The 13,632-nt window shown below is 28.6% G+C and overlaps 1 protein-coding gene across 2 annotated transcripts; it reads left to right on the forward strand.

Annotated features, from left to right (window-relative positions):
- Positions 1-2,449: 2,449 nt before the first annotated feature.
- Positions 2,450-11,206, forward strand: LOC107644188 (cysteine-rich receptor-like protein kinase 43). Of its 2 annotated transcripts, none has more exons than XM_016347997.3 (8): positions 2,450-2,958; positions 6,207-6,613; positions 8,166-8,294; positions 8,539-8,666; positions 9,336-9,549; positions 9,671-9,902; positions 10,199-10,355; positions 10,601-11,206. In XM_016347997.3, the coding sequence occupies exons 1-8, from the start codon at positions 2,558-2,560 to the stop codon at positions 10,913-10,915; spliced, it is 1,983 nt and encodes a 660-aa protein (XP_016203483.2). In that variant the 5' UTR covers positions 2,450-2,557; the 3' UTR covers positions 10,916-11,206. The 2 variants fall into 2 exon arrangements, with proteins under 2 accessions (XP_016203483.2, XP_088356930.1); XM_088500804.1 differs by having other exon boundaries at positions 2,483-2,958; positions 6,207-6,517.
- The last annotated feature ends 2,426 nt before the right edge of the window (positions 11,207-13,632 follow it).

Genomic DNA, 13,632 nt, shown 5'->3' on the forward strand with positions numbered 1-13,632 from the left:
CAGCTCCTCCCTATATAATTCGAACCAGGGTGGTTCGAATTATGTGCTACGTTTTCCTCCCAAGTAATTCGAACCACCCTGGTTCGATTTACTTGAATGAATTTCTCTCTTCATAATTCGAACCACTCTGGTTCGAATTACTTATGAATAGAGTTCGAACCACACTGGTTCGAATTATATAAATATAGGGTTTGGCTTATTGCAGAAACGAATTTCACTTTGGCTTATTTAGGTAATTTGCAACTTCCCTTGGTTTATTCTAGTTTTTTGCCCTAAATTTCTTTAACTTATAAGACAATGGAAATAATAAGAATAATAATTGTTCTTTTATTTATTAAGTTTATTTAAAAATAATTGTTTAAATAAATTAATTTTTTAATAAATTTAAAACTAAAAAATACTTATATTTTAAAAATGGAAGAGTAAATAAAATATCCATACCCAAAAACTGAAGTAGAGTACATAGAAGAAAAGTGCTCAAGATCAATAATGGAACTTACCAAATAACAATTTATCAAGACTGCCATTTGTCATATAATTCATAAACTATTATTCTCTCTTGGCCTTCGTTGCAGAATCCAAGGAGTCTAACAAGGTTTCGATGATGAACATTACTTAGAAACTTCATTTCACTTTCGAAGTCATCCTCCAAGAAACTTCATTTCACTTTCAAAGTCATCCTCCAACTTCTTGGATTGACCTGAGAACAATTTCTTCACCGCCGCAATAACTTTACCATTTTCAAAGTTCCCTGCTCAATAACATGTAAATTGCAAAGTTTAAGTTATGTGACAATGATTTAAAATTTATATCTTAAAAGTTTAGTATGGCTTCAACTTTTCTATTTAGATCCATGAGTTTGAATATTCAATTTGTTCATGAATAGATAATAGAAAACAACAGAATTTATTATTTTTTGTCAATATTTTTAATTATCAGTCTAATATTTTTATTTTGACAATTTAATAATATATTTTTAATTTATATTGACAAAAAATAATAATTTTATTTATTTATTTTTTATTTCCAAAATTAAGTTTACCTCGCATACATTGCCAAAATCACTTCCCCCTAGTCTATTTTAATATTTCAGTTAATGTGAGACTTTTTTTTAAGTAAAATTAATTTTATTTTATCTATTAATTTTAATACAAATCTTAATCCTAAATAAATTTATTTCTTATAAATTTTAAAAATATTCTATTAAAATTACTTTAATATAATATTTTATAAAATCTAAAATAAAATTGAACTCAATATTTGAGATGCTATTAATGGAGCATGGAAATGGTCAATATGAGAAGGTTAAATTACACAGTTGGTCCCTATATTTTTAGTGAAATTGTAAATTGGTTTTTAGACTTTAAAAATTTGTAATTGGGTCCCTAAAGATAATTAAAATTTATAATTTAGTCCCTGCCATTCAAAAAGTGTTTGATTTAACAGAATATTCTCAGCATCTTCTCTATTTTAAACATGTGAGCTGCACATGTTTGCAATAGGGACCACTTTGCAACTTTAGTGAAAAGTATGGGGACCAACAATGTAATTTAACCATTTGAAAATGACCAAAAACGCCCTAAACTATCTGAATCCACCCTACCCCTCCCTAGCTCTCCCACTCTCACTTTCTCACTTTCCAAAATGGCACCCCAACCCCAACGCTCTCTGTCTCTCACCTCGGCTCACCATTGTCGTGCCTCTCGCCTCCGTCATCGCGCCGGATTCAATAATAAATTGAGTTGCTATTTTTGTGTTGATTTGTTGCTATTTTTTTCTTAGACATTAAATTGTTCTCTTTGAGCATGCTTGGGATTGGAATTGTTCTCTTTCATTTATCGCCGGTGTTCAGTATTGGGATTGGAAGAGAAGAAAAAGTTGTCGGAAGAGAGAGGCGAGACCCGACTCGTGAGCACAAATGCGGTGGATCCGGCGTAGCGACGGTGAACCGAGGTGAGAGATAGAGAGCGGTGGAGTTCGGGTGTCGTTTTAGAAAGTGAGAAAGTGAGAGTGAGAGAGTTGGGGAGGGACAGGGTAGGTTCAGATAGCCTAGAGAGATTTTGGTAACTTCAAATGATTAAATTACACAGTTGATTCCCATACTTTCACTAAAATTACAAATTGGTCTCTATTGTCAAACATGTGCAGCTCACATGTTTAAAATAGAGAATATCCTGAGAATATTTTGTTAAATCAAACACTTTTTGAACAGCGGGACTAAATTATAAATTTTAATTCTCTTTAGGGACTTAATTTAAACTTTTAAAATGTAGAGACTAATTTGCAATTTTACTGAAAGTGTAGGACTATCCGTGTAATTTAACGATACGAGAATTTGACATGGTGGTCGTTTTTCAGAAAGGAAAATTCTAAACCATTAGATTAAATCAATGGCTATGATGCGTGTGACATTACTCTTCTCTATCCGATAAATCACTCTCAAGTCTTCAGCTTTTGTCCCCATCATATAATCCCAAAATATCACAGAAATGAGTATAAAGCTAAATCAAACTTACATTGATAGTTGACTCAGTTCTCTCTCAAAGTCACACATACGATGCTACAACTCAAGATAGTGACCATAACCGCGATCTGGTGGTGGTGCACATGGCATGATGATCTTCACGGTGCAGTTGTTGTTGTTGCAGATCCACAAACAAATCTAATAAACAAAGGGTGCAGTTCATACTCGCTAAACGGAACAGACTTGAAGAATTTACATGCCAATGTGAACGGAACTGTTTCAACGATGAGGGGAGAGATAACGGGAAGTGGAAAGTATTTTGGAACATCACAAGAAACAAGGGGAGAGGTAGCAACTTATGCTCTCTTTCAGTGCAGAGATTACCTCTCTCAGAGCGATTGCGTCGCTTGCTTCGACGCCGCCGCCGTGCAGAACCGCAACTGTTCCGATGGTAGTAATGGCGCCAGAGTCACCTTTGACGGATGTTTTCTAAGGTATTTTTTTTTCTGCAAGAACTTTTTATTTGAAAGGAAAATTTAACTGTAGTTAATTTTATATAAAATTAATAGATAAAAATTGTTAAATAATAAATTAGTTAAATTTATTAAATTATTTAAAAAATTTTAGTTATTAATTTTATACATGATGTTAATGCACCTAAATTTTCACTATATTTAAAATATAATTTTTTTATATATGTAAATTTTTTTTCTTAAATTTTTATATTATGTCATGATAGAATAATTAAATATAACAAAGAAAACTAAAATTATCTTATTTAATTTATCATCTATAATTTTATATATTTAATATTTATAATTGTAATTATACAATTATTGTAACCAAAAAAGTTACTTTTTTATTTTTATTATTGAGATTTTTGTGGTATTTTTAAATAATGTAGAGAGTTTGTGTATTTTTTTTGTATAGATATCATAAATATGATGGTTTTTAATTTTTATTTTGATGCCACAAATATGACTCTTAGATTTGTGATTTTTATTTATTTTTTTAAAATTTAAATATGAGGGTTAAATTTGTAAGTTAGTGTTAAAAAAATTTTAAACTTTTAAATCAGATTCTCCGATTTGTTTGAAAACGAAATAAAATTTATCTCACTGCAAATCGAATCCTCTTATTTGTGCACTATGAAAATTTTATCCTCTGATTTGTCAAATATGAGGGTTTGATTTGTTATTTAAATTAAAATAAAAAATTTTAAATTTATATCAAAGAAAAACGCACCAATTAATTATGATACTACTAGATTACACATATTTTTTTTTAGAAAAGTATAGGTAGATAATAAGTTTAGTGAATAAAGCAGTTATGTATATGGTAACCTCCCTTCTCTACTTGTGATTTCCATGATTTTGGTAGGGATGTAGTATATTTTTTATTTTATTAGACCAATTTTAAAGCTCATTATTTACATTGTTTATAAAAGTTATTGTCTATCTAGCAACACTTTTTTCTTTTTTTCATTTCTAAAAAAAATAGTCAACCAAAGTTTGTGAGAGCATTAAAAGAACACAAAAGATAAATTGCTGCCTTTGCTCTTTTAAACTTTGGTTCCAAACATTTTTGTATATATATATATATATATATATATATATATGGAGAAAATTAATTTTTAATAAAAGAATTAATAAGTTTCTAATATGTTGAACATGAATATTTAATAACTCTCATCTTATGAATAGACAAACACAATAAAATATAAAAAATATTTTGTATATATAACAAGTTAACTATTAAACTAATGTATAAATATATATCATATAATTTATTTTTTAATATATATTTTATATTTTAATATATATTTTATATAAATAATTAATTAGTGGTGAGTTTTTACTGTGTATATATATAATAATTGAAAAAAGAATGAATGTGTTGAGCCACACGTAAGTTTCTGTTGACTTTGAAATTGGTGGAGGGTGGCCATCGCCTTCCCTAGGCTTGCCGAGTACAACTAGACCATTTTTTAAATAATAAAAAAAAAATTTGAATTTTCTAAAATTTGAATTTAATTTTAGAGAATAAAGTGTGATTTTTTACTATTTATTTTATAAGTGGGACTAGGAATAAATATGAGAAAGAAACTATTTAATGATAGAAGATCACACTTTACCCTTTAAAGTATAAATTTAAAATTTAGAAAATCCAAATTTATAAAAAAAAAAATTTATTATTGAGTTAGTTTTGGTACACCATTTTAATTTATTAGTTGGGTGATGATATCATTCTTGTCTTACTACAAAGATGTATGATTTTTCATTTTTCCATCTTGGCAATCACTATTATTTTGTTGACTAAATTATTAAAGAATATAATGTAGAGGGTCTAATTTGGTATTTGAATTCAAAATCTTTTAAGTATACAAACACAATTCAATTATTACTCTAAAACTCTATTACCGAACAGAAATAGAAAATTAATTGAATAATACATTCGAATTGTTATGTTAGTGTAATTATTATTAGTTGCCCAAGGTACAGTTGGATTCATTGAACAATCAAGTTGAATCAATTCATTAAACAGAAAAACGCTAAAAAAATTGACTTTATCACCCCAACATGTGAACTATTAATAAGTAGTATTTTGAAAACTTAAAAAAGTAAGAGACGAATTCAGATCGTGGAAAAGGTGGAGGACTCCAACCCCTCCCTAACTAATATCCATGGACATGAGAATCGAACTGAACTGATCGTTGGTTCAATTAGATTAGTTAAAAATTGGTTATTGTAAAAGGCTGTATCTAAAAGGTTAAAGAGTATTTGCTTAAGTGAAGAAGAATTAGGTGTCCGTTGATCCGACGGAAAAGAGTTAGAGAGGTAGAACGGCATACCGCATAGGATACGCCTGACACAAGAATTTTAAAATTTTATAAGATACGGAAATACGTATACATATAAAATATAAAATTTACTGTCTCCGAATTTAGCGGATTATTAAGATTTGGATATGCCTTGAATGGGCCAGTTTGTTGAGGGCCCATGAAACCCGATAAGCGAAGTCCGTAACAATTATTAAATTGATCTGGTTCGTAACAAAAAAATTAGATACAACAAATTTTAAAGAAAACAACAAAATTCGTCAAAAAATTGTGGATGAATTAAATTGGTTTGATTTTTAACAATAAATCGATTAAAAATTAATTTTTTTAAAAAAATATATTATTTTATTTTATATAATTTTTATTTTAATTGAATTTTTACGCTTACAAATTTCTAATTTTATCGATCTAATGATAAATTTAGTAGCCCAAAAAAGTGAATAGTGTCTAAAGTAATGATACATAAGTAAAAAACGGATGTAATTACATTTATTTTTAATCCTAAATGAAACAGAACAATACAAGGATCTATTATATATAAACAGAATATCTATTTAGATATGCTCAGATTATCCCTTTTTTTCATCATGAGAAAATATATTTTCATTACGAAAATGTTTGGTAACTAAAGAAAATCAGGCAAAAAAGCCATAATTTGTCTTATTTAGCATTTATTAATTATTGCGACAATTAATTAATACTAAATAAGACAAATTCTGACTTTTTTTTTGTCTACCTAGCATTACCTTTTTTATTACGAGAATGTATGTCACCCTATTCGGTTTAGTTCGGTATGAAATGAATTTAGAATCATACAATTGATTCAAAACTTTTCAAACACCATTATTGGTTATTGTTTGATTATTAACAATTTGGATGATGTTTTGAAAATATATTCATCAGATATGACAGTGATATGTTCTACGACAAGACCACAGAACCTGGGAACGATGGTGTATTATGTGGGAGCATGCCAACATCGGAAACAGCTACTACTTTTGGTGCAACTGTAACTCAGGCTCTGAAGAATCTCCAATTAGCAACACCAAGAATCAAAGGCTTCTTTGCTGCCACTAAAACACTAGTAGCTAGTGGCGGCGGTTCGGTGTATGCTGTCGCGCAATGTGTTGAAACCGCCACTGAAAGCTCTTGCTTGGATTGCTTGACTTTTGGATTTGTTAACTTGAAGAGTAATTGCATTCCCAACATTGATGGTAGGGCTTATAATGCAGGGTGCTTTATGAGATATTCAAATTTACCCTTCTTTTCTGATAACCAAACCATTGACATCACTCCCTATTTAAAACAAGGTAAACAATTTATTATTATAGTAGTAACTAATTGATTATTAATAGGTACTATGATGCTCTGTTTTACTTTAATCAAGACCAAAATAAGAGATACTAAAACATGAGTAAGAAACTAAATTAAAAAGACAACTAACGCCCGTTTGGGAAAATTCAAAAGTAACTTTTTTGAGAGGTAGTTATTATAATGACGATGGCAAAAATATCTTCTCATAAAGATGCTTTAGTTAAAAGTGTGGTTTATTTATTTAGCCACACTTTAAACAAAAACAACAATTTTATAAATATCAAAATTTAACTATATAATTCATCATCCAAGAGTCAAAAAGAAATATATTCACATGAAGACAATTATAAAATCTTCATTGTAGTATCCACCTTTTTGAGATTTTGACTTATGAAAAGTAGTAGTATTAATGTCTGGTGCAATTTTTAAAACAAAATTGCAACTTTCTAAGAAACTATTTAGGAACTTATAGAGAAGTTAAAAAAAATGACTTTTCTCATAATACTACTACTTTTTATTACATTTTTATAAAATAAATACTTTTAGAGCTAAAAATCCAAATACAAAATAACTTATTTATAAGCTATTTTTAATACAGCTATTTATTGTTTAAGTTATTTTGTTAAAAAAAATTTAATTAAGCTATTTACCCTAACTGAACCTAAGTACTCCTAATTTTCTTTACACAAACTCACACTTATACACATATAATGAAAAACAAAAATACTATTTACATATTAAAAATTAGACAATAAACCAATTATTATATATTTATATATAAATATATTATTTAATTTATTTTTAATACATATTTTATATTTTGATATATATTTTATGCTAATAATTAATTTAGTATCTAATTTTTTATGTACACATACGATTGAATAAAAAAATACACACTTTAAATATTGTCCAAGATTTTGTTTAGCAATAATATAAGCTAAAGGATAGATATTGTCATTCTGATGGTCATTTTCATTTAAAAAGCTTCTTCTTAATATATACAAAATATATCTATAATATAATCTTACTAAATTGAAGTAACATTATCCATTTTAGAGTGACCATATCCTCTCTCTTTACAAATTATTTGAAGTTCTTTGATTGTTTAACAGATTAATTAAGTATGCTTTAATTTTTTTTATTATATACTTATAATCTTATTTGTTTCTACCATGCTCGCTTATTAAATTAACTATTAAATTAATTATTTATATAAAATAAATATTAAAATATAAAATATCTATTGAAAATGAATTGAACAACATAATATATATATTTATATATAAATACATAATAACTATTATAATGACTAATTTTTAATATATACATAACATTTTTTTTGTCTTAATTAGGACAAAATTATAGTCGGTCTCAAATTCGGATAAAAGAGGAGGGTTGTATTAGGTTTTCGACAGCCAACATAAAAATTTAGTTAAATCTTTATGACATGGACCAATTTAATTTATATAGCCGATCCCACTTAATGGGACAATGTTTTGTTGATGTTGTTGAATATTTTTTTTTTTTTTTTGCTTTATATTATAGGAGGTTCAAGCAATAAATGGGGCATTATTGGTGGTGTTGGGGGAGGCATTGCTCTTTTTGTGATCATCTCCATTGCATTATTTGTCTGGTATAAACGATCCAACAACAAAAAGGAAGAGGTTCATAGAGGTACAAGTAAATCAACTTGATTTTTTTTTTTTAATAATTTGACATGGTGATTGGGACTGGTTTAATTCCTTAATTAATTATAATTAACCGTTATAAAAAGGTTCACGATTTCATGCTTGATATTAGACAACAGTACACTTTACATGTTTAAGAATTCTATTATAAAACCTTCAAATACATTACATTTAATTTACAAAGAAATTATAACTTAAATAATTAACTTTTACTTATTAATTATTATCAGGTGATATATTGGGGGCAACTGAATTGAAAGGTCCAATTAATTACAGCTATAATGATTTGAAAGCTGCAACAGAAAATTTCAGTGAAAATAATAAACTTGGAGAAGGAGGCTTTGGCGATGTATACAAGGTAAACCATAACATTACTGAATATATTTATAGAATAAATCACATATTATTAACAAGGGCCCTTGAAGCCCAAATAATAATATTATTATTGGTAAATCATTTTTTTAGAGCATAAATTAATTTAATTTTGGTTGTGATTTGTTATTATCAAATTTGATATTGTCACTTTTTTTGAGACTTTTCTAAATTACTTTTCATCCTTATTATTTTGTTGCCCGTGTTAATGACTAATAAGATAAAATTTTTATTATCAAGATAATTTGAAAATGACATATAATTAAAAAAAAAATTCATTTCTATATTTTATAATATCACTTTGCATATGATCTTTTTGTATTGTATATTTGTATGAATTTATAAAAAAAATATTATTAAAATAAAATGTCAATATCTATTTTCTAAAAAATGTGACATTACAAATTACAAAGCAGCAATATTCATTAGTGTTTTTGATAAATTAATATTGGGTTCCAAAAAACAGGGGAAGCCCATGCAAAAGGTACAACAAAGCCCACAAAAACTAATTGATAAAAAGAAAAATGAGTAAACAAATTTTTTTTTTAGGATTAAGATTAAGATTAAGACTAATGCTATATATATGCCACCTCTCCAAAATATTTTTTTTTTGTTTTTTAAATCATTTCATGTTTAAATTAAATTAACTGGGCAGGGAATTCTGGAAAATGGAAAAGTTGTGGCAGTCAAGAAATTGATTCTAAGCCAATCCAAGAAGATGAAGGATGATTTTGAAACTGAAGTAAAACTTATAAGCAATGTGCATCATCGAAACCTTCTTAGACTTCTTGGATGTTGCAATAAAGGCCAAGAGAGAATCCTTGTTTATGAGTATATGGCAAATAAGAGCCTTGATAAATTCTTATTTGGTTAGTAGTATCAATCTCTTAATTATACAACCACTATTACTTAATTACTTCTTCAATCTCTCTTTTATTTTACTTCTTTAATCTTTATCATATCTTAATTAATATAAACTATGGTTTATAGGTGACAAAAAAGGTTTCCTTAATTGGAGGCAACGTTTCGATATAATTATAGGTACAGCTAGGGGCTTGACATACTTACACGAAGAATTTCATGTTTCTATTATACATCGAGATATAAAAACTAGTAATATTCTTTTGGACGATGAATTTCAACCCAAAATTGCTGATTTCGGATTAGCCAGACTTTTACCTAGAGATCAATCTCATCTTAGCACAAGATTTGCTGGAACAATGTAAGTCAAAATAAATTGAATAGTTTTGTCATTTAAAGAATATTTAAATGTGTAATTTACAAATTTTTAGATGCATAAACTTGTTACATATTTTTATTCGGTGAAAATTTAAGTGCAGTCGACTTCACGTAAAATTGATAACTGAGAGTCGTTAGATGATTTGACTGATTTGACTAAATTTCCATCTCACGGCTCTCAGTTATCAACTTTACGTGAAGTCAACTGCACCTGAGTTTTCACCTTTTTATTCAAAGAATATTATTTTTATTTTGATATATATAAAATGGATTTATTAGGGGATACACTGCACCTGAATATGCTATTCATGGTCAATTATCAGAAAAAACCGATGTTTATAGCTATGGAATTGTGGTTCTAGAAATTATAAGTGGTAAAAAATGTACCGAAGTGAAGATTGGTATTGACAATGGCCAAGAATACCTTCTTCAACAAGTAAGAATTTTATCATATAATTTGGGTGAAAACTCAGCTACGGTGGACTTCACGTGAAGTTGATAGTTGAGTGCAGTTAGATGGTTTGACTGATTTGACTGAATTTTCATCTAACGGCTTCAGCTATTAACTTCACGTGAAGTCGACTGCAACTGAGTTTCCACCTATAATTTGGTATCAATTTTTTTTTTATTAATAAAAACATTTTACCATTTAACTTTTGTTCTTTAATTTATTTTCAACAGGCATGGAAACTATATGAACAAGGCAGGCACATTGAGTTAGTGGATGAAAGCATAAACCCTAATGAGTATGATAAAGAAGAAGTAAAGAAAATAATAGAAATTGCTTTGTTGTGCACTCAAGCATCAGCCACAATGAGACCAGCAATGTCTAAAGTAGTAATCTTACTTAGTAGCAATAATAAGGGCTTATTTGAGAATATTCAACCTTCAATGCCTACTTTTATTGAGTCAACTTTAAAGGCCCCGGAAGATGATATCTTTGCCACAAATAATAATTCCTCTACACCAACTAATTCTACAGTATCAGGTAGATGATTTTTTTTTTTTTTTTTTTACCAAAGATAGGAGACTCGAACCCGCAACCTCTTAATTGAGTATGGGAAGACTATGCCATTTGAACTATAACTCATTGGCAGGTAGATGATTATTAAATATAGAATAAAACATATTTTTTATCTCTAATATTTGTAATTTTTTTAAAAATATTTTTAATATTTAATTGTATTTAATTTTGTCTTAAAATATTTTTTATTTATATCAAAATTGTTCCTAAAAGTTAAGTTATTTCCTTTTAAAATATTTTGGAATAATTTTGATACAAACAAAAAACGTTAAGTACACAATTGAATGAATAAAAAATATTAGAGACAAAATTAAATAAAATTAAATGTTAGAAATATTTAAAAAATATATATATATAAATTTTAAAGATAAAAAATATATTTTACTTTTAAATATAATTATCAATATTATTGGGCCCAAAAAAAAAGAATATTGGTCTATTTATTATATCTCTTTAAGTTTTGGATTTTATGTAGTAACTTATACGTATATCCTGTTCATACTGCACAATTAAGAAATTAAACTTTATAGTATATGCTTTTCCATCCATATCTTAGTTTATAATTTATATATGCCTTGTTTAGTTTAAATTAGAGTGTGAGACATATAGAATGTTTTATTTTTTATTTGGATAAAAGAGACTGACATATATGGATTGTATTTTAATTACAATAAATTAACATCAATAATCATAATATTTTTCCCATATAAAATTCTAGAAATTATCTCAATCAATGTTCCGTTAGGAAAAATAATAGAAATGACAAATTAAATCAAGAAAGTGATTATATGTAATTTATTATTATTTTAGAGGCGGCAAATAATGTAATTTGTTATCATTTTATTAATTATATTATTGATTATTATTGATAAGACTTCTTATCAATAAGAAGTTGGAGTTAGGGGTGCACATGGGCCGGGTGAAGCCGGGTTTGATGTGATCCAGACCCGACCCGAAATATACACCGGGTCTATTTATTAGACCCGAACCCAGCCCTAGACCCGATGAAACCAATACACTTTCGGGCCACCATTATACCGGGTGAAAACCGGGCCGTTAACATTACATTACGTTGATACCTTCTTGTAAGCTAGCATGTAAAAATATCCAAATTTTCAAGACTCCAACCATTATTTAACATGGTAAAATTCACTTAGAAAAATATAACAAGAACCAACCCTTCTTCAAAACTAAAGCATAACCACAATCAATACTAAAGTATAACCACAATCAATACTAATATTGTCTAATAATACCAAATATTTAAATCAATACAAATAACACAATATTATGCATTAGTTTAAAGTCTTATGCATTCTAAACATAAAACATTAACTTATAGTCTTATAATGACTAATAACACAAAATATTAAGATTTACAATACTTAAATTCCACATAAGAATAGTCATGATCTATCACTAATAACACAAAATATTAATTGTGTATGATGATCAGGTCACCGGGCCGACTTCGGGTGACCCGAGCTATGGCCCAGACCGACCCGAAATAATGACCGGGTCTATTTTTGAGACCCTTATCCGGCCATAAACCCGATGAAATCACACCAAATTAGCCCCAAAAGTGTTCGGGACCGGGCCGGACCTTCGGGCCGGGCCGGGTCTGTGCACCCCTAGTTGGAGTTATGGAGAGAAGCTCTAAAAGTATATGATCTACGCACATAAGCCGTAGCAAGACGGAATATATGAAATGTAAGTTTAGTCCGATAAGAGAAAACCCTAATATAGAGGTGAAAATTGAAAAAAACATCCTACAAAAAGTTAAAAGTTTTAAGTATCTTAGGTGCATCATACAGGATAATGGAGAGATTGAACATGATGTAAATCGTAGGATCCAAGCAGTTTGGTCAAAATAGCGGGGTGCATCTGACTTTATATGTGACAAAAAAGTGCCTTTAAAACTTAAAGGTAAATTCTATCGCACTGCTATAATACCGGCTATGCTTTTATGGTACGGAGTGTTGGGCGGCTAAAGGATAGCACGAACATAAGCTGAGTGTGACAGAGATGAAGATGTTGAGATGGATGAGTGGTCATACACAATTGAATAAAATAAGGAACGAAGATATAAGGGAGAGAGTTGGAGTAGTACCCATTGTGAAAAAGATGGTTGAATCGCGTCTCAGGTGGTTTGGATATGTGAGAAGAAGACCGATAGAACATCCAGTCAAGAAGGTGGATGAGATGGAAGATGGACAAGGGGTGGAAGACAGAGGAAGACCTAAGAAGATCATCCATGAAGTGGTCAAACGAGATCTACATATAAACGATCTCTCTGTAGACATAATACATGACAGAGCACAATAACATTGTTTGATTCATGTAGTCGACCTCATTTAGTGAGACAAGGCTTTGTGTTGTTGTGTTGTTGTTGTATTATTGATAAGACTTCTTGTATATATTCAAAATTTTCCCCACATATACCGTTAGGGTTGGAGCTGACGAATTTTCAAAATATCATGATTATGTTATTACTAGTGAGAGGCGGTTAGTTTAACACATCTTAGAGAAACCATTGGCTCAATTTGAAAGTAAATTGAAAAATGAATATAATAAATGTATAATAATAATAGAAGATATTTTGGAAGTATATATAATGCATGGTGGCTAATCTTTTCTTGGTAAATAACATGATCCGTATTGACTCCGCTACCTTTGTGTCATTGGTCCT

The sequence above is a fragment of the Arachis ipaensis genome, chromosome B1, assembly GCF_059453495.1.
Source record: "Arachis ipaensis isolate K30076 ecotype BB chromosome B1, ASM5945349v1, whole genome shotgun sequence".
Lineage (NCBI taxonomy): Eukaryota > Viridiplantae > Streptophyta > Magnoliopsida > Fabales > Fabaceae > Arachis > Arachis ipaensis.

What these genes read in the sequence shown, in the direction of transcription:
- LOC107644188 (XM_016347997.3), top strand. Translation starts at nt 2,558, where the DNA reads ATGCTACAACTCAAGATAGTGACCATAACCGCGATCTGGTGGTGGTGC. An exon ending in CACTCCCTATTTAAAACAAG is followed by an intron (nt 6,614 to 8,165) that starts GTAAACAATTTA and finishes TTTATATTATAG; the next exon opens with GAGGTTCAAGCAATAAATGG. An exon ending in AAAGGAAGAGGTTCATAGAG is followed by an intron (nt 8,295 to 8,538) that starts GTACAAGTAAAT and finishes AATTATTATCAG; the next exon opens with GTGATATATTGGGGGCAACT.